The sequence below is a fragment of the Primulina tabacum genome, chromosome 6 (assembly GCF_025594145.1).
Source record: "Primulina tabacum isolate GXHZ01 chromosome 6, ASM2559414v2, whole genome shotgun sequence".
In the NCBI taxonomy this organism is placed as follows: domain Eukaryota; kingdom Viridiplantae; phylum Streptophyta; class Magnoliopsida; order Lamiales; family Gesneriaceae; genus Primulina; species Primulina tabacum.
This window is the reverse complement of record NC_134555.1, coordinates 42037920-42061798: the sequence shown is the minus strand read 5'-3', so window position 1 is coordinate 42061798 and position 23879 is coordinate 42037920. Positions and strand designations below refer to the sequence as shown.

General features: G+C 33.8%; 4 protein-coding genes across 9 annotated transcripts; 2 read left to right on the top strand and 2 right to left on the bottom strand.

The window, feature by feature from the left end:
• Window positions 1-866: 866 nt before the first annotated feature.
• On the top strand, window positions 867-3009 carry LOC142549670 (putative N-acetyltransferase HLS1). Its single transcript, XM_075658739.1, has 3 exons — window positions 867-1336; window positions 1440-1648; window positions 1953-3009. Exons 1-3 carry the CDS (start codon window positions 1151-1153, stop codon window positions 2815-2817), a joined length of 1260 nt encoding a protein of 419 aa, XP_075514854.1. The 5' UTR covers window positions 867-1150; the 3' UTR covers window positions 2818-3009.
• A 6902-nt stretch (window positions 3010-9911) lies between these two features.
• On the bottom strand, window positions 9912-14102 carry LOC142549669 (phototropic-responsive NPH3 family protein NPY4-like). Of its 4 annotated transcripts, none has more exons than XM_075658736.1 (6): window positions 13551-14102; window positions 13409-13471; window positions 12437-12885; window positions 12133-12202; window positions 10852-12027; window positions 9912-10617 (listed from the first exon to the last, which is right to left on the bottom strand). In XM_075658736.1, the coding sequence occupies exons 3-6, from the start codon at window positions 12496-12498 to the stop codon at window positions 10096-10098; spliced, it is 1830 nt and encodes a 609-aa protein (XP_075514851.1). In that variant the 5' UTR covers window positions 12499-12885; window positions 13409-13471; window positions 13551-14102; the 3' UTR covers window positions 9912-10095. The 4 variants fall into 4 exon arrangements, with proteins under 4 accessions (XP_075514851.1, XP_075514853.1, XP_075514850.1 ...); XM_075658738.1 differs by having other exon boundaries at window positions 12437-12598; XM_075658735.1 differs by having other exon boundaries at window positions 13409-14102.
• A 4063-nt stretch (window positions 14103-18165) lies between these two features.
• LOC142548259 (uncharacterized) lies at window positions 18166-19711 on the top strand. 3 transcript variants are annotated; one of them, XM_075656579.1, is made up of 5 exons: window positions 18166-18307; window positions 18412-18484; window positions 18735-18800; window positions 19177-19266; window positions 19410-19711. In XM_075656579.1, exons 1-4 carry the CDS (start codon window positions 18276-18278, stop codon window positions 19255-19257), a joined length of 252 nt encoding a protein of 83 aa, XP_075512694.1. In that variant the 5' UTR covers window positions 18166-18275; the 3' UTR covers window positions 19258-19266; window positions 19410-19711. The 3 variants fall into 3 exon arrangements, with proteins under 3 accessions (XP_075512694.1, XP_075512692.1, XP_075512693.1); XM_075656577.1 differs by having other exon boundaries at window positions 19174-19266; XM_075656578.1 differs by having other exon boundaries at window positions 19177-19711.
• A 315-nt stretch (window positions 19712-20026) lies between these two features.
• LOC142549668 (glucan endo-1,3-beta-glucosidase 1-like) lies at window positions 20027-21933 on the bottom strand. Its single transcript, XM_075658734.1, has 3 exons — window positions 21689-21933; window positions 20472-21605; window positions 20027-20270 (listed from the first exon to the last, which is right to left on the bottom strand). Exons 1-3 carry the CDS (start codon window positions 21738-21740, stop codon window positions 20239-20241), a joined length of 1218 nt encoding a protein of 405 aa, XP_075514849.1. The 5' UTR covers window positions 21741-21933; the 3' UTR covers window positions 20027-20238.
• Window positions 21934-23879: the final 1946 nt, after the last annotated feature.

The following is a 23879-nucleotide window of genomic DNA, read 5'->3' as shown; positions in this document are numbered from 1 at the left end:
GGAGTAGACAGAGACTTCCCATAAAAGGTTTGCAAGTGACAAATTAAACTCAAATGTCTTCACGTGAATGTGTCCTTTTGAGTTAAAAAAACGACGTCGTAGCTAAAGCAAACGCCAATACTTCTTTTTATGTCAACGGTAGATCTACAGTGAAATAATTTTATGAGTTAATTATGTTTATATTTATAATAATATTATTATTTTTATAAATGATTAAAATAAAATAGCTATTTTATAAAAACAATTCATTCTACAATAAAAATTCAAAATATTAAACGATAACGATGCAAATATATGCTTCATATTATGATTTCATCGATTCTTGATTTATTCAAAATTACTTTTATAGAGTCTTGTTTAGATATTTTTCTATATGTATTATATTAACGATTGTAAAATTTACGTTTAGACATATTATCGTCGACATACTCGTATTAAATTGAATGAACTCCGGGTTTATAATTTGAAAATCAACTTAAGAAAACATATGGAAGGACATGTATACACAAATTTTGGAATATATGCAATAACAGTTGAATCATCAACCTCCGAGCTTCTTTTTTTTTTGTTCTTTTGATTATTAATACATTTCTTTTTTCTTTCTAAATCGCTAGCAACCAAATAAGCTCGGTCCTTCTAATTTGTCACATATAATAAGATACATAAAAATTTCACTGTAATTTATTAAAATTTTAAAATATTTCATATAAATTGAATATTATCATAATTTAGAGTTTTTTTTCTCTATTAAAATATAATATTTTACAAACTTTTTGTAACCCAAATATTATGGGTCCATAATAATCGGATTTATAATTTAGGGTGGGCACTCCGAAATTCAAGTATAAAAAGGGGTCACTACTCTGAAATTTATACCTCAGTGAGAAAATAAATGAAATGAACGATGAAGCTAGCTTGTGACTCTCGCATCAGTACTGTGGCCTTGTAGAAATTTTAAGATTAAGATTCTTGTTCCTTTTATCGGGCTGTCCTTTCTCCAGGTTTCTCTTGCTTTAAATCATTTACTTCTTCCATATTTCGATAAGATTTTCGGCCGTCGCTTTTCCAGCTTCAATCACACTTTATTAGACCCACCCATAATTTCGTGGCCTTGGAAAAAAGCTGTCATCTTTATATTTAGAAAAGAGGAATGGTTGATGACGGTGGCATGGCGGCGGTGGTGGTGAGAGAATATGACGCGAAGAAAGACTGTAGTGCAGTGGAGGAAGTGGAGAATAGGTGTGAGGTCGGGCCCAGTGGGAAGCTTTCCCTATTCACCGACCTCTTGGGAGACCCCATTTGCCGGGTCCGCCACTCTCCCGCCTACCTCATGCTGGTTAGTAATATCGATCGCTTCCTTCATTAATTTCTGTTAACTTTAATTTCCACCATCATTGTTTTGGGAACTCACTTGGGATTCTGTTCTGTGAACGTCTCAGGTGGCGGAGGTGGCGGTGTTGGGCGGTGGGGGAGAGGATAAGGGGAGGAGAGAAATAGTGGGGATGATCAGGGGTTGCATCAAACCCGTTACTTGCGGGAAGAAGCTCCCCAGAAGCGGCAATTACTGCCCCACAAAACCGAATCAACCCCACCCTGTGTACACTAAACTTGCCTATATTTTAGGCCTCCGTGTCTCCCCCTCTCGTCGGTGAAGAAACCCATACTTTTCTATTTTTGCTCATCACTCGAATTTGTCTCACGTTATAAATCTTGTCTCATTCATAAATAGTCCACGGTTTATCAAGTGGTATTCCAAAAATGGATGGTGGCTCAACTAATTATTGTTTGCCGACTTATTTAAATATTCCTTTGGCTCATACCACGTATGATATATTTGCGCAGACTCTCTAAAAGAAATGAGTGCTTGCTGTCTAAAAGTTTACTTCTTTTTACATGTGGGGACGTCTGGTTTTTCAATATTAATTTGTTTAATGTTTTTTGGACGCTTGCAGGAGAATGGGAATTGGGTTGAAGCTAGTGCGGGAATTGGAGCGATGGTTTGGAGAAAATGGCGCTGAATATTCATACATGGCTACTGAAAATGATAACGAAGCATCTGTCAAGCTCTTCACTGAAAAATGTGGCTACTCAAGATTCCGTACCCCTTCCATTCTAGTCCAGCCCGTGTTCGCCCACCGGGTCAAGATCAGCAAGAGGGTTGTGGTCATCAGGCTCGGCCCCGTCGACGCGGAGGCCGTCTACCGCCGGAGGTTCTCCACCACCGAGTTTTTCCCACGGGACATCGACTCTGTCTTGAAAAATAAACTCAGCTTAGGAACGTTCCTGGCCGTGCCGAGAGGGTCGTACTCCGCCGAGTCATGGCCGGGGGCCGCCGAGTTTCTGGATAGTCCGCCGGAGTCGTGGGCGGTTCTCAGCGTGTGGAACTGTAAAGACGTGTTCCGGCTCGAGGTCCGCGGCGCGTCGCGAGTGAGAAGAGCGTTGGCTAAGACTACTCGTGTGGTGGACCAGGCTTTGCCCTGGTTGAGTTTGCCGTCGGTGCCTGAAGTTTTTAGGCCTTTTGGGTTTCATTTTCTGTATGGGCTTGGAGGTGAAGGCCCATACGCTGTTAAACTTATAAGAGCTTTATGTAGGCTGGCCCACAATGTTGCAAAGGAACATGACTGTGGAGTTGTGGCCACGGAGGTGGCTAGCCGGGATCCGCTCAGATTCGGGATCCCACATTGGAAAATTCTATCGTGCCCGGAGGACTTGTGGTGCATCAAACGGTTAGGGGAAGAATACAGCGACGGAGCCACAGGTGACTGGACCAAGTCATCTCCTGGTCCGTCCATTTTCGTCGACCCTAGAGAGTTTTAGAGTTGTGCTTGGATTAAGTGATAAAAATCACCTGCTCATCACTACCCGATGGGCTTAGTTTCGGAAATGACCTTTGATATTTTGCTTTTTGTATTTTACTTCAATATTTTCTTGTTTTTGTAATATTATTATTATATGATGAGTTGTGAGGTCCAATGAGTGGAAGGAATGGAAGACATTTGGTGACTCTCAGCATTTGTTGTTTAGTAGTTATTGTTGTAAAAGATAAATTCCGGCCTCCCTATCATGTAAATTTTGTAAATATATTAGGTGTGGTTGACAATATATGTGGAAAGTTCGAATACATGATTTTGACTTTGATATTAATGAGGAAGTTAGTTAGAGATAATACTGAGTCGAGTAGACCGACCATTATCTCAATAATAGAACAAGGCGCCATGTGGATCCTCTCCTGCGGCCTCACTTGAATTCCTGATGTTGATGTGATTTTGCACGGTTGGCCATCTTTTTCGTGACATATATTGAAAATGCGACGCATCATCATCGTATCGACAGGCCCATAAAGCCCCGATGCTATCTTTGTTAGTGACTTGTTTGGCTAATGACAAATGTGGAGAGGGACCTTACAGAAAATTGATGGGAAATATAAATATTTTTTTTTGTTAATGTCCAACTACCAGATTGTCCAGATGGTTTCGAGACAATTTTTTCATGATTATATCATATTTTAAATTTAATGGCGACTCGAAAATCATCAATAAAACATGTAAAATCTACTCGATAAGCACAGAATATGCCAAAGGCAATCATCCACTGAAAAATAGATGTAGCATTATTGGCCATGTATTCTTTTGTGGAGCAGACAAAGGTTTAATTATATTTGAAGGCACAAGCATATTTAGTGGCTCTCATAAATTCAATCATTATTTATTTATTTATTTATTTTCCGGATTTCATATTCTATTATATTCTCAAATTAGAGTTATGAATAATTGAAGTATTATTCCATTACAAAATTCCAGAAAGATAGGTATCACAGCTTGTTTGCTAATTGAAAAAAAAAAAAAAAAAAAAAAGATACATCAAACTATTGGAAAGAAATTATTAAAATTTTGTACCAATAATGGGAAATTGATTTTGGCGGGAAATGGGAAGATGAATTGAAAAGACAAAATCATGTGAATGCCAAGTCGCCTCACTTTTAACGTATCCCATGAATAATTTCATGTTCGATGCGTCTTATCCAATTAATAAACTTTTAAAAAAAATAATGCAATGCATTTTGACAACGTTAAAAAAGCATATGTACGTACCCGTCGGGTACAACCATTGGATTATTCAGTTTTTTGTCATAAAAATTTATTGTAATGAATCAAATATTCTTAATTCATAATAGATCATAAGAGTAATAATAACGTAATAAAATTTATTAAATGTCTAATTTTACCAGCAGTGTAGACTAATCGATCTGGATTTGATTTCACAACAATTGTATCGTAATGAATTTTCTTATCATTCTGTATCAGTTTTTAATTACCTTCTTATTATATGATCGTGACATAACCACGCATTTATTTTATTAATCCGTTTGATTACTAAGAAATATTGAATAACAAAAATAATTAATATTTTATGAGGTAAAACTACAGAAATTAACTTTAAAAAAAAGGGGTGAATGTATTTGAAGAAACAAAATGACTGATTCAAATAATTGGATTTATAATCTAAGTTTCTTCCGACTATCCGATAAAATTGGAATGATACAGAGAAATAATAACACGATTTCTCAGCATAATGCAAGGGATAAAAATTTTTTTTTTTTTTTTTAAAAAAAACATACCTAACATTATATTTGACAGTGTATGAAAAGATCATATTATAATTTGATGGGAATAAGATAATTGGATGCACGTTGGCTTCGAGTTGGGAAGTGGAGTCAGCTGACAAATTAAAGCTGGTTAATATTTTGAGCTGCTGCTGCACACTCCAAATATGCCTCTCATTATTGGTTAATTGCGGGTACTGTTCATATAGACTTGTAAATAGAAAGCACCACTTTTAAATACTTCCTCTGCTGTAAATATTTTTGTTTCATATTTTTTATTTTAGTTTATATTCGATAATTAATGTGACGACAATATTTAAAAAGCCAAAGAGTACTTTAATTTGTGGCAATCACTTGTATTGCACTCTCGATGCTCTCTCTCGTTTGTTGGTTAACTTGATTTTATCATAAGATCTTGGAGTGCAATACATTTTCTTTAAAAAGAATTGAATTGTGTGTTTTGGGTGAAATAAATTGTTGTATAATTTAAAAGATTGTAGTTGCATTAATTGTTATCGCTTGCTATAACTTTTGGTAAAAAGTCAAACTCTTGAATCTGAGTTTTGATAATTTGTATCGCAGTCGATGTCATATGTTCGATTTCATGGATTACAATGAGTGCAATTATTGAGGGGTTGAAGATTGTTCGAGTGAAGTGATTGTCCTTATTAAGAGGGATCTGGATCCCCTACAGTGCACCAACCACAGTATTTGATGTTGTGGATATTTAATAGGCTTTTTGATTTGAGCTTCTTTCTTCTTATTTTTTTTCCCATTTTTTTCCCTCTCTTTTCCTCTTTTACTTTCCCTCCATTTTTTTCATCTTCCACAAATATTAACAGACAGTAAAATCGATCATTTTACGACCGTGAACATATAATATCAAATATTTAATCAATAATTATAAATAAATATTGAAGAATGTATCGGGATTTTAAATTATGAATTTTCCTTTTATTTTTGCATAGACATGTTAATAGTTTTATATTGTTAAAATTTTTATTCATTGAAAAAAAATTATTAATATTCATCAAATTCAAAAAAAAATAATATGGTTTTTCACATGTAAAAATTTAATATGCTAATATTTAATTGTAAAATTATTAATTTAACATTAAAAAATCAAAATGTTTATATTATTTCATATAAAACTGTCTGCTAATGTTTGAAGACGAGGAAAAAAATAGAGAAAATGGAGAGAAAATAAAAGAGAAAAAGAGGCAAAAAAGTAGGAAAAAAAAGAGACAAAGCCCAAATCAAAATGCTCATTAAATATCCACATCACCAAATGCTGTGGTTGGTGCACTGTAGAGGATCCAGATCCTTATTAAGAGAGTTATCGACATATAGGGCTTGGAATAATGTTATTCAAAATATCGAACATGTCTCATTATAACAAGTTGTAATTTGGTAAAAAGGTAAGTGGTGCTTCGTACAAATACAATAATTTTAAACATGCAAATATTTACTTGTAAAACTTTGAAAATTGAAGGCCCAGTCATATATATTTGTATAGTATGAAATATAACACAAAGTGAAGAAGGTGATTTCATGCTTTTGGTGTTTGACTGATCATTTTATATCCATATGACTCGAACTTGAGATCTAAATATGGAAACTCCACTAATAAGTAATAACTGGGCGACGGAGAGCATGAATAAATGATCTGACATCAAAATGAGATATATAAAATATTTGATAGATAATACTCATATCAACAAGATGCATTTTCTTTTCAAGAGTTTATAACTTAAAAAAATCCAAAATTAAACGTGTTTGACTTAGAATAATTAAGATTTAGATGACCCTATGAAGTTTCTCAGGATACATGTGAATGAGAACATAAGTACGATGAAAAGATTCGTATTAATATTGTGGAAACAGTCGTTGAAATGAATATGTTACAAAATTCCAAAAAAAAAAAAAACCAGAAGAAGATAGAAATAAAAAACATCAGCCCACGACACATCTAATTAGTTGGTGACTTTTCAATTACAAAATGTAAAAAAGTAAAAAATATATATATCTTCGTGAAAAGGAAAACTTAATTGTAAATTTATTTTAATGCCGTTAGCATAAAGGATATAGTGGACGAGCGGACAAGATTAATTAAAATATGAGAAGCTGTCTCATCAACCAAATTAAACACTTTGTATTTTATGTGAAATTCTTTTAAAATTACAGATTTTTATAGGCAAATTATCATGAAGTACGCAGCCTAATCACAAAATAGGGCATCCAGAGTTTATGTTAGTGCATTGAGCTTAGTGCTTTTACCTTTAATCAAATTACTTTTGGTCTTTTAACTTAATTATGCAAACCACAAACCCTAAAATAATCTTTTCCTTTTTGCGTTAATTCTGCAAATCAAATGCATTATTGGCAACTAGAAGTATAAATTAACGTGATAGGGCATGCGCGGCGCATTTTCTTTCTTGTAATTTGGAACCATTTCAGCAGGCAGTTTTTGACCTAGGTATTGTGAATGATTCTTGCCAAACTTTGCCTAATTTGTTTCAGTTTAAGGAAATTTAGAAACATGGTTTGGATTCCAAAAACCCAAAAATTGAAATGGATTGAAAATGTTTAAGTAACCCCAAAGAAGAATACATAAAAACAAGATGGTCCGAAAGGTTATTGACTTTTGAGTAGGTCTTTTGTGAGACAGTCTCACGAATCTTTATCTGTGAGACGGGTCAACCTTACCGATATTCATAATAAAAATTAATACTCTTAGCATAAAAAGTAATATTTTTTCATGGATGACTCAAATAAGAGATCCGTCTCACAAAATATGACACGTGAGACCGTCTCACACAAATTTGTGCCTTGACTTTTAAATGGTTTCTTTACTTCCGTGTTTACTCATTCTCGTACACATAAAATTTTATCCTACCACTAGATAACAATATGATTTCACAACTTAGGCTGATGAGGTGATTTACGCGATCGCAACTGCACAATAGGCTCCGAACTAACATATATATATATATATTTTAAAAAATTAGACTGTGCTTATATCTCTATATATATTATCAAAAAAAATTAGAATTGGTTCGAATCTCTATAACTCATTGTAAAAAAAAATTGGACTGAGCTACAGCCTAAAACGGACCAAGCATAATTATGTCCCTGTATGTAACTCAAAATATTGGATGTACACATAAAATGAGATTATTAATATTAGCTTATAAAAATTAATTATATGTGAAAGTTTTTATCTTTTGCATCTTGTATAAACGTTATAATCTAATAAAAAAAAATTTTATACGTATGTATACACGAATGCATGTAGAGCATTTATAGCTTACAGGTGGTTTAGGTACGAGGAATTGTGGTTCAAAGAAACGGTGGGTGTCCTTTTTCAAGTGTCCATTTTCGCATTGTCAAAAGTTGTCCTTTTTCATCCATTTGATAGAGTTGAGCACACTCTACGTTCTTAGACTACCTTTGGTTTCTCATGTTTGATAGGATTTTTATTTAACCAAGTCGATCATTCCTATAAATTATTAAATTATATTAACTGGGATAAAATAATCACTCCTCACCCCCTATGATTATTTATCTAACTCTTAATTCATCCTATTTTTTCAATTTTGCCTTTCTCTTATATCCAACTCACCACCACCGACCGCGGCCAACCAAAGCCGCCGACGGCGGCCGGCCGACCACATCCGCCGCCGCCGCCGAAGTGGATGGACAATTTTGTCAATTCATCAAAAGATTCTTAATTATCACATTCTTAATAATCATACCAAACATAATATTATTTTATCATTATATATTATATTTCTAATTCAATTATTATTTTTATCATTTCTCTCTTAATCATTTCATAATTTTATCCTCCAACCAAATGTAGCCTTAAATTATAACATGGGATTAATTGAAATTTTTCTCTCATCTACAATATGGTGTGTTCACTTTGGTCTTAGTCTCATTTTTAAGTATTTTTTACATCGGATTCCAATTAAACTTCAGTTTAATTTTTTTTTATTACCCAACCTTATTGATGGGTTCTGATTTATCATTTCTCTACCTACATTTGGAAATTTATTTGAATGATTATATTAAATTTTTGTCCTCTAACTTAAACTTTTTCATCTTGTTATCAGTTGATTCATTGGAGTGATGATGTAGCATTAGAAAATGATGATGTGTCACCGAAAATTGCTGACATGTTAAATACAACACCAATAGTTCGATGAAAATAGACTATTTTTTGTTAAAAATAAATGTAAACTATTTGTGTGAATGGATCGGTAATATAACAAAATTGATATTTTTTGTATCATATGATTTTGGACCAAATTTATTTATTTAGAACAAATTTTTTACATATTTTAGATAACATAAAGAATAAAAATTTCTTTATTAGCCGTAGGAGGTTGCCAAATATGAAATTAAGGGGGGAAAATTAGTCCTTGGTATAATATATCATAGTGGTCACGTTATTCAACAAATTTTTGCAGCATGGCCTAAACTTTTAGACCACCTAGAAAATTGAAAACAGCAATAAAAATATTGATATAATTAAGTCCAATAGAGTTACAAAACCATGTGGGTACTTTTTGTGGCCCGAATTCATGTCCAAATTGTTCGGTTTGGGGTGCCCTCCTTCAAAATTTCACTAGTCAAATTATTGAGAATGAGTCCATCTTACTTTTCTTGGAAGAAACCAAGACATATTGTTTGACGTCCGATCTATTTATACAGTTGAAATATTATTTAAATATAATAATTTTATTACTCAAACTGATAATTTTTCCATATTTTTCTAATTCATTTTGAAAGCCAAAAGTTAAAAATTTACTAAAATAGATTTTATATTGTTTATTAAATAAAATAGAGCACTTCTAATAAACTGAGCGATATTTTTTGGTATATTCTCAAAATTTATCATGACAACAAAGTTAAATACTCCATATTCCTCCAAATTTAATAATAATAAAAAAACTATTAATTTTAAGATAATGTGTTACGCAATATAAATAGTGTTAGAGAAGCCACTTTGATGTGTAATTTTGTAAACTTTTTCTTTTCATTCCTCTGTTTGTGAAACATCATTCCTTAAGTTAAGCAGAGGCCTAAAGAATAATGCTAAGTTACAACCAAAATATCGTACAACGATATTTACAACGATTAAATCATGAGATTTTGTTATTATACCTTGAGATTTTGTATTGAATTTATCATGAGATGTTGATAAATAAAATTCTGTATTGAATTTTTTGTATTGTAAGAATTGTTGTATAAATTTGGTTGCACATGTTGCATTACTCAAATGAAAATTAACGTCACACCGAACACAAGAAAGCCTGCGGTTCCTTCGGGGGCGACAAATATCAAACTTAACTACATCAAAAACATGAACCCCTACTGACACATTCATAGGCTTCTGAAGCTCCAAAATTTTCATTAGCATCTAAATCCTCATCCTCTAATCCTCTTAATGGTTTTGGTTCTAATTTCTAGAGACAAGTAAAAACGTTTCAAGAGGATTGCATCTTCATTATTGAAAAGGCGGATGTTGTTTCTTCGACACTGGTAGAACCGAGGCTCTCAGATGTATCCGAGCTGCTGTTTTCGCCTTTTCTATCTTTGTTCGACCAGAGTCTCGAGAAAATCTTTTTCGCTTTTTTATCAGCTACTTTTTCTACATTTGCTTTGGCATCAGTTTCACCATCATCTCCCTTGCTTTTTAAGCTCAAAGATTCGAGCCGACCTTTTAAGGTCTTCAGCTCCTCAGATGTCTGGTTGCCATCCCAGTCGTCGGAGGTGTTGGTTGTTGTGGAGCTTGAGCTGCCATATGAAGTACCAGGGAGTAAAGCTCTAGCAGAGCCACCACCAGAGCCAGATGCCTTGGCTTGTTCAAAGAAAAGTACCTGCATGACAACTCGTAAAGGTAGCCTCTCGTTTTGCACGGCATGAGCACGGGCATTGGCTGATAGCTTGCTGCAATCCATCAAGGAGCAAATTCTCTTTTTTTCGCTCTTGGTCAATCCCGAGCGTTCCTGTGAAAGAAGATGATAATTAGTTTTGGGAATCATCGAAGTTAAAATGGCGGCAGGCATTTATAAGATGGTTGAATGTAATAAAGAGGATAAAACGGTGACAAGGATAAATAACAACCCTCCAAGCTAGTATTGACTGGTGAAAATCAGTTGCATAATCCAATTATAATTTCCCATCAAGTAGGACAAATAATCAAATCAGACGAAAAATAAATAATAAATAAATAAACCAACCTTGAGGTACATGTCAATAGCACGATATATGCCATCATGGGATGATCTTTGAAAGCTAGACACCATTTCTGCTAGCTCGATGAATTTGGATAGAGGTAAAGACGAATCTTTCGCAGCTTCAGCCAGGTATCCATCAACCAACTTGGCCACCTTAATCTTGGAAGCATCCGAAGTAAATCCTACACACATCTCCCGGAATTTATGATCTTCGATTGAGTGATTCTGCGCACTATGTTCTTGCATCACAAACTGTTCAACCATCTCGTGTACTAAATCTATGCTGTACAACGTTGTTTCACCAGTTGCAGATTGCCACAGAATATCACCAACGGTTGCCTCATCGAGTTTCTGTCCAATTCTTTCCATGAGCTCCCTTCTTACCGTCTCTCCGCATTCCAAGATAATAGAAGCTTCTAATAACTTGAGCAAAAAGCTACAAGGGACACAACTTTTTTCCGCAGGTAGCAACGATATAATGGTTTCAATCAAGTAGTTGTACTTTTCGAGATCACCTCCTTGTGTGGTGCCTTGGCTAAGACATGGAAGTCTTCTTAAAGCATATGATTTCAATGATTCTCCAATAATGTCTGCAGTAAATGTTCCGTTTGCTTTTATTGTAATTATAACTCGCTTATACAAATCAATTTGAAGTTCGCAGAGGTCTTCTACCCACCAATCTTTCGGAACTGTTGGTTGTTTTTTCACACCATTCCACTGTGCGTCATTTCCATTCTCAGATAATTTCTTTTTACGGTTATAGGTGTACGACCAGTCGACTTTTGAAGGGTCGATAGAAGCTTTGACTGCAATAGCATCTAAGCAGTGGCTGATGATCTTCAGTTCCTCGGACCAAGGAAGAAAAGATTTGACCGTCTGAAGCACAATTATCGAGTCTTTCCAGCTACGGAAAATGGTAGAAGTAAGAAACACGTCGATCTTGTAAGTGATATTTCCTTTCTCGATGGTTTCATACATTTCAAGATACTCAGCAGCACATCGTGCTGCGACCACATTATACGCATTGAGCGTCACTATCATGCCATAACAGAACTTTGCACAGATTTCAAATGCACCAGCTCCACCAGGAATATCATGGATGTCAATTTCATCGTCATATTCACCACTTCTACCATAAACGAGCCTCTGAAGGCGTGAACTTTTCGAGAGAAGGGGAAACTAGAAATACGCGCACTGGTGTTAGTAGCAAAAAACTAAAGTTTTCAAGATGTGAAATTTAGTATTTTTAGGATACGTTGATGTTTGGTATAAACGGGACTTTACCTTGTGTAGATAGAATTTAGTATCCCCGACACTGATGACCAGGTCAGTTGCCAACTCTGTCGCTACATATCTGGAATACAAATTTTAACTCTCATCTATGATAAACTTTATAAACCCATTGTTAAAAGTTGAATTTCGACAAAGAAACAGAACATGGTTATACGAGCTTTCTAGTGACAGTACTGTAGCAGTATCATATTACTCCATAGAAGAGTAAATTTGATGGCTCTTAACCTATACTTCATCCAAAATATTTGGCCAAAGAAAAATAATAACAAAGGATTTGACAGCAGAAATAGCTAACCTGACATTATCTCCATCAGTCTTAAACTGGTCATGCTTGGATCCAAGCTTCATAAACTTCATTTTGGCAGGCAATTACTCTTTCAACAAAATCTGAACTCCTAAAAACGGAAAAAGGCTTCGGGCACAAGACGTAAACAATGCCATGCCACCTTTCTATGGTCTAAGAGAAACAAAAATAGAGTAGAAGGAAATGGATAGTGAAAATGAAAAGATCGTAATGGATGTATAAAACAGACTGAGAAACAATTTGATCTCTTAACCAGGACCGGAACAAAGAGAAGGGGCTAATTATACTTTTGAAAACATAGAGACACTCCCCTAATTTGATATCTTAAACTACAAACTTTGATTAAGATTAGCATAAAATCTAAGGTTCCCTTTTCAGAAATCACACAAGAATCCACATTCCTCAACAAAATTTTCTTCAACCAATGAAGTTGGAGAAACCTGTCAAATCCGACATAATCTTGGAATGAGTGAATGAGCACCATCAAAATCACAGACAAGAAGCATCAATTAGTTCGTAAGATACTGAAATCATATGCACATATATGAACAAGCCACGCTGGAATCAACATATTTGTTCTCTGAAATGGGAGTGTAAGAAACAAAGCATCAACGCCTATACCCCATAAGATAAAAAGGTACAATAGCGAAGAATAAACAAAACTAGTGGCAAACACTAAAAGACCGAATCAATAACCAATTCTTGCACACATATTCACCCATTCTTTGGCCATCACAAATTCAGCAGAACCCAAATGCAGAAAGAGTTGAAAATAAGGAAGGTTGCGTCTTTACTCAAAAAAGAACATAAAAATCACAAGTTTACTATTAAATATCATTTCCAAACAAATACCAGAATCAATAAACATTCGAACACACAACAAGTAGCATTTGCTATCACAAGAAAACAGAAGGGGAAAAAAGAAGAAGAAAAACCAGATTTTGTATGTTCTTTAAAACTCACCAAAGATCAGAAGAAGCTAAACTCCCATGAGAATCAAACCAATCTTTCAAATCAACGGAAGCCCTTCAAGATTCAAAGATCAATTACTCATTAGGGAGAACAAGTGCCCACTAATTTGAAGAACAAAAACAAGCAAACAAACCCCACAACCACTAAATCAGAAAGGGATCGGCCACCAAAAAACAGAAAAAACCAAAACACCAAAAAGATGAGTTGTCCCTAATCTTTGCCAGCCACCACCGCAACACTATGTTATCGCAAAAACCAAGCTCAGAAAGTGCCCACACTCTCATCTATCTCTTCAGAATCAGCACCACCGTCCCCACCACCACCATACCCCTTTCCACTCCAGACACCCTTCCTTCTCTATAACCGTATATCATAACACCAATACTTCCCAAGCAAATGTAAATAATTTCATTGCCAAAAGGTGCTGCACACTACTAAATTATGATAAAAATTAGCTGTACCTTGGTATAAAAAATTTCTTTTTTTCCGTATTTCAGATGCAACTGTAAAGTGGGAGCCTTCGTTTTCGCCTGTAGACAAAGGGGACCCCTCAAATCTAATCTTTCCACAATCGACAGAATTAAGAATGAAATAAAAACAAAGCTAAGCAGAGACCAAGCTGACAATATTGCTCCCTTTTATCATGCTTTTCTTGAAAAGAAAATGTTTTTCTTACATATTGTACTAACACTCTCTAATTAGAGTTCAAAATTCAAGATAAGAAGAGTAAAAACCTAAAATTTCGAAGATTTATTGAATGTAAAAATAGAAATACAAATTTATTCTACTTTTATCAAAAATAAATTAGAAAACATATTTTAAAAATATATATCATAAAGTAGGGATGACAAAATGCAACACGACCCGTCAACCCGACACGACCCAACACGAAAAAAATCAGGTTCGGGTTGGGGTTTTTCGGGTTCGGATCGGGTTCGGGTTAGTGCCAGATTTGACAGATTTCGAGTTGGGTCGCGGGTTGACCAGATTTTTTTTATTTGAAAATATTACCTATATTTTTATATATTGTATGTTTGAACAAAATTTGTTGTATATTTATATGATAAATTTTCACCATTCAATATTTATTTTGTATATTTTTTATTTTTTTAACAATTGTTTATTTGATTTAGTAAATATATTTTTAATAATCTACAATTAAACTTTCAAATTTAAATCGAAAATTTTGTTATGATGTGTTTAAATTAAAATATTATTATTTTTTATTTTTTCGAATTTTTTTCATTTATTTTTTAAAAAAAATAAATAAAATTCGGGTTAGACGAGTTGAGTCGGGTTAGACGGGTTCGTATTCAGGTTTGGGGTTTACGGGTTGCTTCGGGTTTGGGTTTGGTTCGGGCTGAAAAAAAATTCCACGGATTGACCTGAAACCCGATCCACCCGCCCCGATTGACACCCCGTGACATAAAGATGCAATTACTCTTACAGTTATTTCGCAGCAAAAATGGACAAATCAAACCTTGTCAACAACTTTGATATTAATGGCATCCAACGCTATCTGTATTTTACTCTAATTTTTTTTTACATCAACTTCATCAACAACAGAATACTAGGTTACTATGTGAAGGATAAGTACTAATTATTCAGTTAGTATGACGTCACTCCTCAATAAAAAAAATTCGATTATTTTATAAATTTAATTGGTAATATTTAGATTTCGCTTTTGTTTACTAAATAAATAATTCAAATATTTAATCTAATATATTTTAAATAATAGATCATTTGCTGAGACGTTTTCGCGAATTTTTTTCTGCGATATGTTAGTTATGTCAATATTTACAATAATAAGTAATAATATTTAACATTAAAAATAATATTTTTCATGGTTGATTCAAATAAAAAATCTATATTTCAAAATTGATTCGTAAAAATATCTCACAATTTTATTTATTTTTTGTTTTTTCCACTTGTTTCTCTGCCACAATTTAAGTTGTGCTAAATTATGTTTTGATTTGTTTGTATTGTACAATTTGAAATCATAGTTTTTTTTTTTTTTTTTTGTACGAATTGAATTTAGCATAATTTTAAATTTAAATTAATTCCACATGAATAATGAATCCAAGCTCTTACATAAAAGATAGGTGTCTTTCGAAATTTTTTCTTGATCGAGTACATCCAAGTAAATTAAATTTCAATTATGGAACTCTTTCATGTGAGATGTTCGAGATAGCGGATAATTTTTCGAGTTCATATTCATCGTCAACGAGCTATTAGAAACTTGTAACAGGGGTCAATTGAGCTGACAATAAATTTACCTGGGATTTTTATTTTTTAAATGTGTAAACTCTTTTAAAATTTATAGAATTTGAGTAACATTAATTTATAATGAATAAACTATGACCACAACTGAATTTACCGTGGCCGAATCATAAGAAGATCGTCATCTCTTGTAATAAGTCGGTTGAAACTTCCGACACCTGAATTTATATGTTATATATATAAGTATATATATAATTTATTATATTATTGACCTTTCCAATAAAATAATAAATTTCTTATTTTAAAAAAGAAAAAATTGGTGAACATCTCCCATGCCACACCTAGTGGACAAATAGTGACCACATTCGTTATCCCTAATCTGAGACCACATGCTTTGCTCCAATCCCCCTTCTCCCGATGTCATCAAAATTCCATAAAAATTATTTTTTTATTAATTTGTCTGCGACCATATTCTCCTCTATTTTTACACATCACATGATCTGTCGTTTATTTAAAAACTTTCCTCTTTTTTTTTTCCAAATTCTGAATGTTCATAAATTTTTATATCAATGTAAGTTTATATTTATTTGTTTACCTATAAATTGCTTGTTTTATATGGCAGTTAATATTTATGTGAAATAAATATATAATTAAAAATGTATTTTATTTATATTTTGTATTTCGAATCCTTAATCTTTGAAGTGTTGGATTTTAGATTCCTTTGAATTTTTTATTTCTGGTGACGTGAGACACTACAGCTATCATCTTTCGAGACATACTGAGTAAATTTGTATATTAATACAATAACATGTAAATTATATTTTCAAGTAAATCACACTGGAGAAGTCCTTGGCGACAAACTCGTCCACTTACTTCACTGACTCAGACACTCCTTAGAAGCTTATGTTCATTTGATTGTTTTGTTTGAATGAGTTTTTATTACATGAATTTCAAACACTCATTTCTTGATTAGTTATATTTAATGATAATTGAGATGATTTTGGAATATATCAAAAACATATGCCATTCATCTTTCAAATAATTCATCAAATCGAACCATTCACTTAAATTAAATACTTCCATACAAAATGCAACACTAACGAAATTTACAAAGGTTCATCCTTTATGAATAAGCAGAATTATGACGTGGAAATGAGGCATTGGAAAAATATAGTTAATTTTTCACTGTTTGTATCAGAAGGATTCCAATTTATAAATTGATGCTCAAAAAATTTATAATAATTAAAATTTTCGACGCATCTTATGAAAAGATTCTGCCACGAAAATTTGTCGGGATTCCTTTTTCATTTGTATGGCAGGTACATGGGGTTGGAACTTGGAACTCATTTTGATTTTCAAAGGAATTTATTTTAAATCAATTTTATAATAGCTGATTTTGTAAAATTTATTTGGGATTTTAGTGGGGATGTCACACTAAATTTTGGAGCAAGAATACAAAATTATATGATTTGGAAATTAATTTATTATAATGGAGTAGTGTAGGGCGAGATTCAAACGAGGGAAAAGCTTATGGTGGATACTTAGGCACCCAGATACGAGGAAGGCTCTCCCATTCTCATTTCCATATGACTAGGTGCAAATAGAATTGACAATATATAAATTTGTTTAAACAAAACTTTTATTTATGATAGATTGTATTAGAATTTATTAGTATGTTTTTTGTAAAACGATATCATTTATGTTAGACGAGTCAATTATATCTATATTTATGATAATAATTAATATTTTTGATATAAAAAATAATATTTTTTTGATAATTGACTCAAATATAAGATTTGCATTACAAAATTGTCTCGTTAAACCGTTTAACAAAAGTTTTTGTGTAAAATTATATGCTATATATCAACTTATTGGCCAAGTGTCTATTTCACGAAAATAGATGTCGATGAATGTCAATAGGGTTTGGATAATTATTATTATTCATAAATCATAATAATATTATATTCGAGAAAATTAGATTTGGGAATTATTTTGTAAGGCAGAAAAACTCCAAATTTATGAATAAAATCACACCCACGTTGAGATTTAAAATTTTCGACAAATGTCTTCCGACGTGGCGAAACAGTAGCCGTGGGATTCTCAAGACAAGACATGGGTTACTTATAAAACAGGAAGAATTCGTTCCGAGTGATTTTACGAAGAAATAATTTCAGGTTTAATATAAAATAATCGATATAAAATGTCTCAGTCGGATTACCAAGAAAATCAAAAAACTTAAAGGACAAATGTCATATAAATATATTCTATAATTCTATAAACATAAATTTAATTAATAATTAATACGATTATGTAATTTATGTTGCTTGCCTTTGGTTGGGCCATTGCATTTTGGGCTGGAGTACCCTTTGAATATGGACTACGTACTAAATGGGCTACAAAGATTTCGAATTCAAAATTAATAAACCCAACCCAATCTCATCTTTGAGAATTAGGTTCCCTTTTTTGGCTCACGGCTCACCTATTTTTGTTTGCATTCAAAAGTTATCATACGAGAATTTGAGGGGTTTGAATTCTGTAGTTTAATTTCTTTTTTCCCTTTTGGATTGAATTTGGTGAATGCTGAAATTTGAAGTTGGGATTCGAGACAATAGTTTTTGACTGAATATTATTCACCAGTATGGATCCTAAGCACTCGGGAGATATGTTCAAGTCTGTCTCGAGTTTTAATCAATCTCTGATTTCTGCGTATGCGTATTTGGAGTCGTGTTTTTTTGCTAAACCCAATTCGAGTTTTATCTAATGATTGTATGCAGACACTTGGAGAAGCAGAATGAGCTTCTAATGGACGCATACAGGTCCATGTCCCATGAGTTGCACAGGCTCCAGGTTTTTGTTTTGGTCTGTTTGATATTGAATTCCCTTTAATTTTATCTAGATTTGAATATAAATCAGGTCTCTTGAGGTTTTTGTGTTTATCCTGATTGTTAAGTAGCATAGATTTGGAATCTTACAACTGTTTGAATGTCATCTATTGCCAGAGGCTTCAATTCTTTGCTGCTTCGTCTAACAGTATGAAATGGAATGTATTGCATTTTGAGTTAGAGGTGGAGTTTCTGAATTTTTGTGGAAATTGTAGGTCGAGGAAGAAATGCTCATGCGCAAGTATTACGAGTACATGGCTGCTCAAGGGTTAATTGAGAAGGTGCGTCTCATCCTCATTTCTAGATGTCGCCTCTTTATATTGAAGCTACGGTGTCGATTTTTTTCTGCTGATCTTGACCTCAAAAGACCGTGATTTTTACTGGTTCATTGATGGCAGAACTCTTGCATTCTTCTTTTATGCATTTAGTGATTTGTGATTTAAATGCCTACTTTTAATTGGAGCCTACTTTGTTGTGTCGTTTCAATTTCATTTGGTGCATTGTTGTGTGGTACAAATTACCAAAATGATTTGTTAGACCAAGTGATACTTTGTTCCATCCCCCTAGCCGATCAAAGCTAATTGTCCTGTTTCATTGGCGTTACTTTGAGAAGTTAGGTGGAGTTTGATTGTTTCATTCTTGTTCTTTTTACAGGAGAACGATAATGCTAATGTAACAAGCAACAAAAAGACTGGTCAGGGTCAGGGAGTAATTGATAATGGGACCAATGAAGAATAGTTCGGTACAGTAAGTATCATACTGGCATAGTTCTCTCATATGCTGCTTCTTCCTCTACTATTTTATTTAATCCATTCAATGTCTCTTGGTCTTGTTCTTTTACTTCTGAAATTTTTGTTCACAACTGCTCTCCTTGGATGCAATCCCCGAAGGAATCAGAGGACTAAACAATTTCATGGGCTTGCGGACCAGCACATAGAGAAATCCCTCGTGTAGAATGGAATAAATGAAGAGAGACGATTTGGTAAACACCCTCCTTTGAATTTTGGTAGCGCAAAACTTATGTCCTCGGCAAGACTCTTTTCATATTATAAGGAGGCCCTTTAAAGTTATGGTAGGTTGGCAAACATCTAGTCTATTGAATTATGTAGTCCAAGTATTCTATATTTGAAATTTCTTGATGATAGTTTGATTTAGATGTGTGTTTTATTCCATACAATGTCATAACTTGATTGATACTGACAAATCCAGTTTTAGTAAGTTTATAGTTGCAGAATCATGATCTATCAATGCTCAATCGAGCTCGAGTTGGGAATATTCTTAGGAAGACCTTTAGTAGAGCGGCTTGAAAATTCTCAATCGAGCTCGAGTTGGGAATATTCTTAGGAAGACCTTTAGTAGAGCGGCTTGAAAATTTTATCTTAACTTGATTCCACCTCTTGCTTTAGTCAAAAACCTAAAAACTGTGCGGTGCAAAATACCCAAACAAGATAACAGATTGCTTCTTCCCAATGATAGTTTGGCCATCCATATTCCCAATGCAACACAATCATGGTAATATCTCAAATAATAGCAACAGATAGAAGAGCTTTTCTTGTTTAGCGTGGAATCCCAAATGCTTCTACTTTAGATTACAACTCAATCAAAGACTGAAGAATGAAGGGAATAGTTTGCCTTGAGTCAGAAGTCTTGGTTCCTCATTACATAAAAAGCAAAATCAAACCTAACCAGAAATGAAAATAACCTCTTCAATTAATAAAACTAAGTATGAACGAATCTGCAGTGACCATAACCTGCGATAACAAACTTAATGTTGTTAAAAAGAGAATCTGGAAATCAGAGGTGTTTTAGAGCTACTGGGTTGGGTGGAAAAGTAAAAAAAGAACTCTCCAGGCTCAAGTTTCCAAATTATGAAATTTTATTTCAAAACACGATTTTATTGAATCACATTCCAAAAAATTCATAGATTCATGAGAAGCAAAAAATATTCTTACTGGGATCAGTATTAATGAGCATAGCGGTGCCTCCAAAGCTACAAGTGCCACCATGCCTCTTAGTCTTCTGCCAATAACTATTGAAAGCATAAGAAGCATGAGCCACAAGAGTACCAGGGAAAAAGCAAGCCCCCTGTGGCTTAATGGCTTCACAATCAGCACCACCTTCCCCACAGGCATAGTCTAGGGCATCTTGCAGCGTGCCAGCTGGCACATTGGGCTTTGCCACGCACCACAGTCCATGATGAACCCCTGCCACTGGTGCACCCACAGAACTAGATGGGTTGCATGGAGGCAAATGGGTTGACCAAAATGGAGGGCTAGTTGGGTTAGCCATTGGTGCCAAACGGGGTAAATACGGATGGGGTGTTGGGTTAGCTAGTGGAGGCTGTGAAGGACCAAATGGAAGAGAATTTGGTGGAGGTGAAAATGTTCCAACTAATGGAGGAAGAGGACTTCTTAAAGGGGATATAGGAGCAGGCTTCGGTGGAAATGGAACCATCATGCTGTATACATCCACGAATGCTAGCTTTCTGGTGAATGGTCTCTCTTTTCTTGGGCTACTGAGAATTATTTGAGTGTTCTTGAAGTGAAGAACCCCTAGACTTTGAATGGATTTCGAGTGGGATTTTAGTAAATTCAGGGTTTCATCTGACAAATCAACCAAATGTGGAGGGGGATTCACAGCATAAGGTGAACCTATTTCTTGCAAGAGTTCAAGTAGAGGTTTGATGTAATCTTGGGCCAAATCAACTCTGTATTTTTCAAAGTTTGAGTCCAAACAACTGGATGAGAAAGAAGCAGACACCTTAATCTCATTTTGCAAGTCCCACCTAGTGAGTGAATAGTGAATGTTCTTGATTGATGGTAAAACAAAAATCAACTTGTCTTCTTGATCTTTGTCGCATAAAATGGTGTCACCAATTACAATAGCGCTCACATTAATGGCTGGGTAATAAGCAAGAACATTAGCCCTCACCCAAGATTCGGCCAATAAAATACTTTTTGACACATTCTTGAGATACATATTATCCATTTGAACAGCCATGGGAATCCCATTTGCAGATGGAACTTCAAGATTTTGTGTAGTTGGATCGTGGAGAGCCAAGAACTCCACTGATTCTTGACTAGTTGCTGCACGTTAGAAAACAGGAAATATTTATATGAAAATGCAAAAACAATGTATAAAGATGAAATATTTTGGTTTAGATTGTTACCGGTTAGATAAAAGTTGAGGAAGAACAGAGAAATCAACCAAACCATATTCATTCTTGCATACAAGAATTGAATGAAGATAGAGGAGAAAAAGAAAGAAAAAGGTTGAAATCCTCTCTCTGTATCACTGAGTCTCGTATTCTGTCAGTTTTACAGAGCTAGAAAAGACCTACTGTGCTGATTTTTTTATTTTTTTTAGAGTTCCACTCTGTTATTCAGAAAGCATGAAAAGGGAAGGTGGAATGTTAATGAAGTGCAAAGCAAGGCATTTAAGAAATGATTAAACCATAAAAATCATCGTTTTTTATGACTGGACTTGAATTACGTTCCCCATCATATCGAATTTGAACCTTTTTCAAAAAAAAAAAAAAATCCCTAGAAGTATTTTCTGTCCATTGACTTGATGCTCTTTACAAATAAATAACACATGTAAGAAAATGTTCTGATAAAAAAGAAAATTATCTGACTAATTTTTATACTTGTTATGTCTTATATGATAAAAGATAAATTGTAGTTATATCTAAAACATGTGAAAATATAGAAATAGTTGGAAAAACTGTTTTCTCGTTCTTTATTTTTGAATTTTTGTTGCTATATTATCATGATTATGTATTAATATAGAAGAAGCCAAAAATTGAAGGTTGATGGGCAAATTTTTTAAAAAAATATTAGGAAAGCAAGAGAAAAATTGAAAAACAATGTAATTAATTTTAAACCTTTAGTCAATTAAATAAAAAAAATTGAGGCCCTCCTTGACTACATCAATGCGTATTAGTCTTGTATTTCTTTTTAATGATTTCAGTTTTTTATTTTCTAATTAAGTGAAACTTATTTATGTAATATTAAACACATGAACGTTATTTTAACTAACTAAAAAATAATTGAAATTATATAATATCAAACTAAAATTCGATAATAAAAAATTAAATAGCAAAAACACAGTCCATATAGATATTAGGGGTTTTTTAAAAAAATAATGTAATTTTAAAAAAAAATTCAAAAATAATGTAAAAAAAAAAACATTTTCAAAACTACGGCAATCTGCGCTTAATAGCCGGTATATTTTAGCGACGGAATATAAACCCAAACCGTCGCTACAATTAACTTAGCGACGGTTTTTGACGGTAAACGGTCGCTAATATTTAATCCACGACGGTTTCATTTTAGCGACGGTCAGCGTCTAACCGTCGCTAAATGCCAAAATACTGTACACCGTATATAATCTTGAACTTTCAACGGCTTGCAACTTTGGAGCGTGCAATATACGCTGTGGAAAGAGAATTTGCGCGCTGCGAAAAGTCATTTTTGTTGTAGTGAAGTTAGAGAAAAACACAGACAATAAGTTCATCAAAAAATAAGTTTTTCATGGCTTATCGAGCAAAAGAGGCTGCGCATGTGATGATGTCAATTTTGAAATGATCATGGAACCAAAATTGGTGCTTCCTGGGACTGTGGAGAGATCGAAAGCATCATTCGATCTCAATTGAATGTTGTTCATTTTCCTCAACATCATTCTGTGGTAGAATGTCATGTACAAGATGCTGCGGACCAACATTAAGCAAATTTTTTTCTCTATCTTCACTACAACAAAAATGACTTTTCGCAGCGCGCAAATTCTCTTTCCGCAGCGTACATTGCACGCTACAAAGTTGCAAGCCGTTGAAAGTTCAAGATCATCCGGGGGAAACGGTATTTTGGCATTTAGCGACGGTTAAAAACCGTCACTAAAATGAGCGATGATTTCTAACCGTCGCTGATTCAAATATAGCGACAGTTTTTATACTGTCGCTAAAATGCGCGACGGTGTTTTTAACCGTCGCGGATTTAATTTTAGCGACAGTTTTTGCCGTCGCTAAGTTAATTTTAGCGACGGTTTGGATATATATTCCGTCGTTAAAATACGTCCGCGCTTACATCCGCGTTCCGTAAGCGCGGATTGCCTTAGTTTTGAAAAGGTTTTTCTTTTTACATTATTTTTGATTTTTTTTTTAAATTATATTATTTTTGAAAAAACCCAAATATTAGGTACTATATGGCAGCTTTTGAGAATTTTTCTGGACAGAATCTTGAAAAATAAAATAAAAGTAAGAATTGTCAGAGCATGGAGGACTCTAATACATTTTGTGGGACCAATGAGTGATACAGAAGAAAAGAAGCCCAATCTGTTGAGTCCAGCTGTTTTATCTCGTACGA

Coding starts and splice junctions, on each gene's coding strand:
- LOC142548259 (XM_075656577.1), top strand. CDS start 18,276: ATGGATCCTAAGCACTCGGGAGATATGTTCAA. Junction 18,308..18,411: donor CACTCGGGAGATATGTTCAA/GTCTGTCTCGAG, acceptor GATTGTATGCAG/ACACTTGGAGAAGCAGAATG. Junction 18,485..18,734: donor ATGAGTTGCACAGGCTCCAG/GTTTTTGTTTTG, acceptor TGGAAATTGTAG/GTCGAGGAAGAAATGCTCAT.
- LOC142549670 (XM_075658739.1), top strand. CDS start 1,151: ATGGTTGATGACGGTGGCATGGCGGCGGTGGTGGTGAGAGAATATGAC. Junction 1,337..1,439: donor CTCCCGCCTACCTCATGCTG/GTTAGTAATATC, acceptor TGAACGTCTCAG/GTGGCGGAGGTGGCGGTGTT. Junction 1,649..1,952: donor CGTGTCTCCCCCTCTCGTCG/GTGAAGAAACCC, acceptor GGACGCTTGCAG/GAGAATGGGAATTGGGTTGA.
- LOC142549669 (XM_075658735.1), bottom strand. CDS start 12,498: ATGAAGTTTATGAAGCTTGGATCCAAGCATGACCAGTTTAAGACTGAT. Junction 12,028..12,132: donor CTAAATTCTATCTACACAAG/GTAAAGTCCCGT, acceptor GCGTATTTCTAG/TTTCCCCTTCTCTCGAAAAG. Junction 10,618..10,851: donor CTATTGACATGTACCTCAAG/GTTGGTTTATTT, acceptor CTTCTTTCACAG/GAACGCTCGGGATTGACCAA.
- LOC142549668 (XM_075658734.1), bottom strand. CDS start 21,740: ATGAATATGGTTTGGTTGATTTCTCTGTTCTTCCTCAACTTTTATCTA. Junction 21,606..21,688: donor CCTCAACTTTTATCTAACCG/GTAACAATCTAA, acceptor TCTAACGTGCAG/CAACTAGTCAAGAATCAGTG. Junction 20,271..20,471: donor GCTCATTAATACTGATCCCA/GTAAGAATATTT, acceptor TTGTTATCGCAG/GTTATGGTCACTGCAGATTC.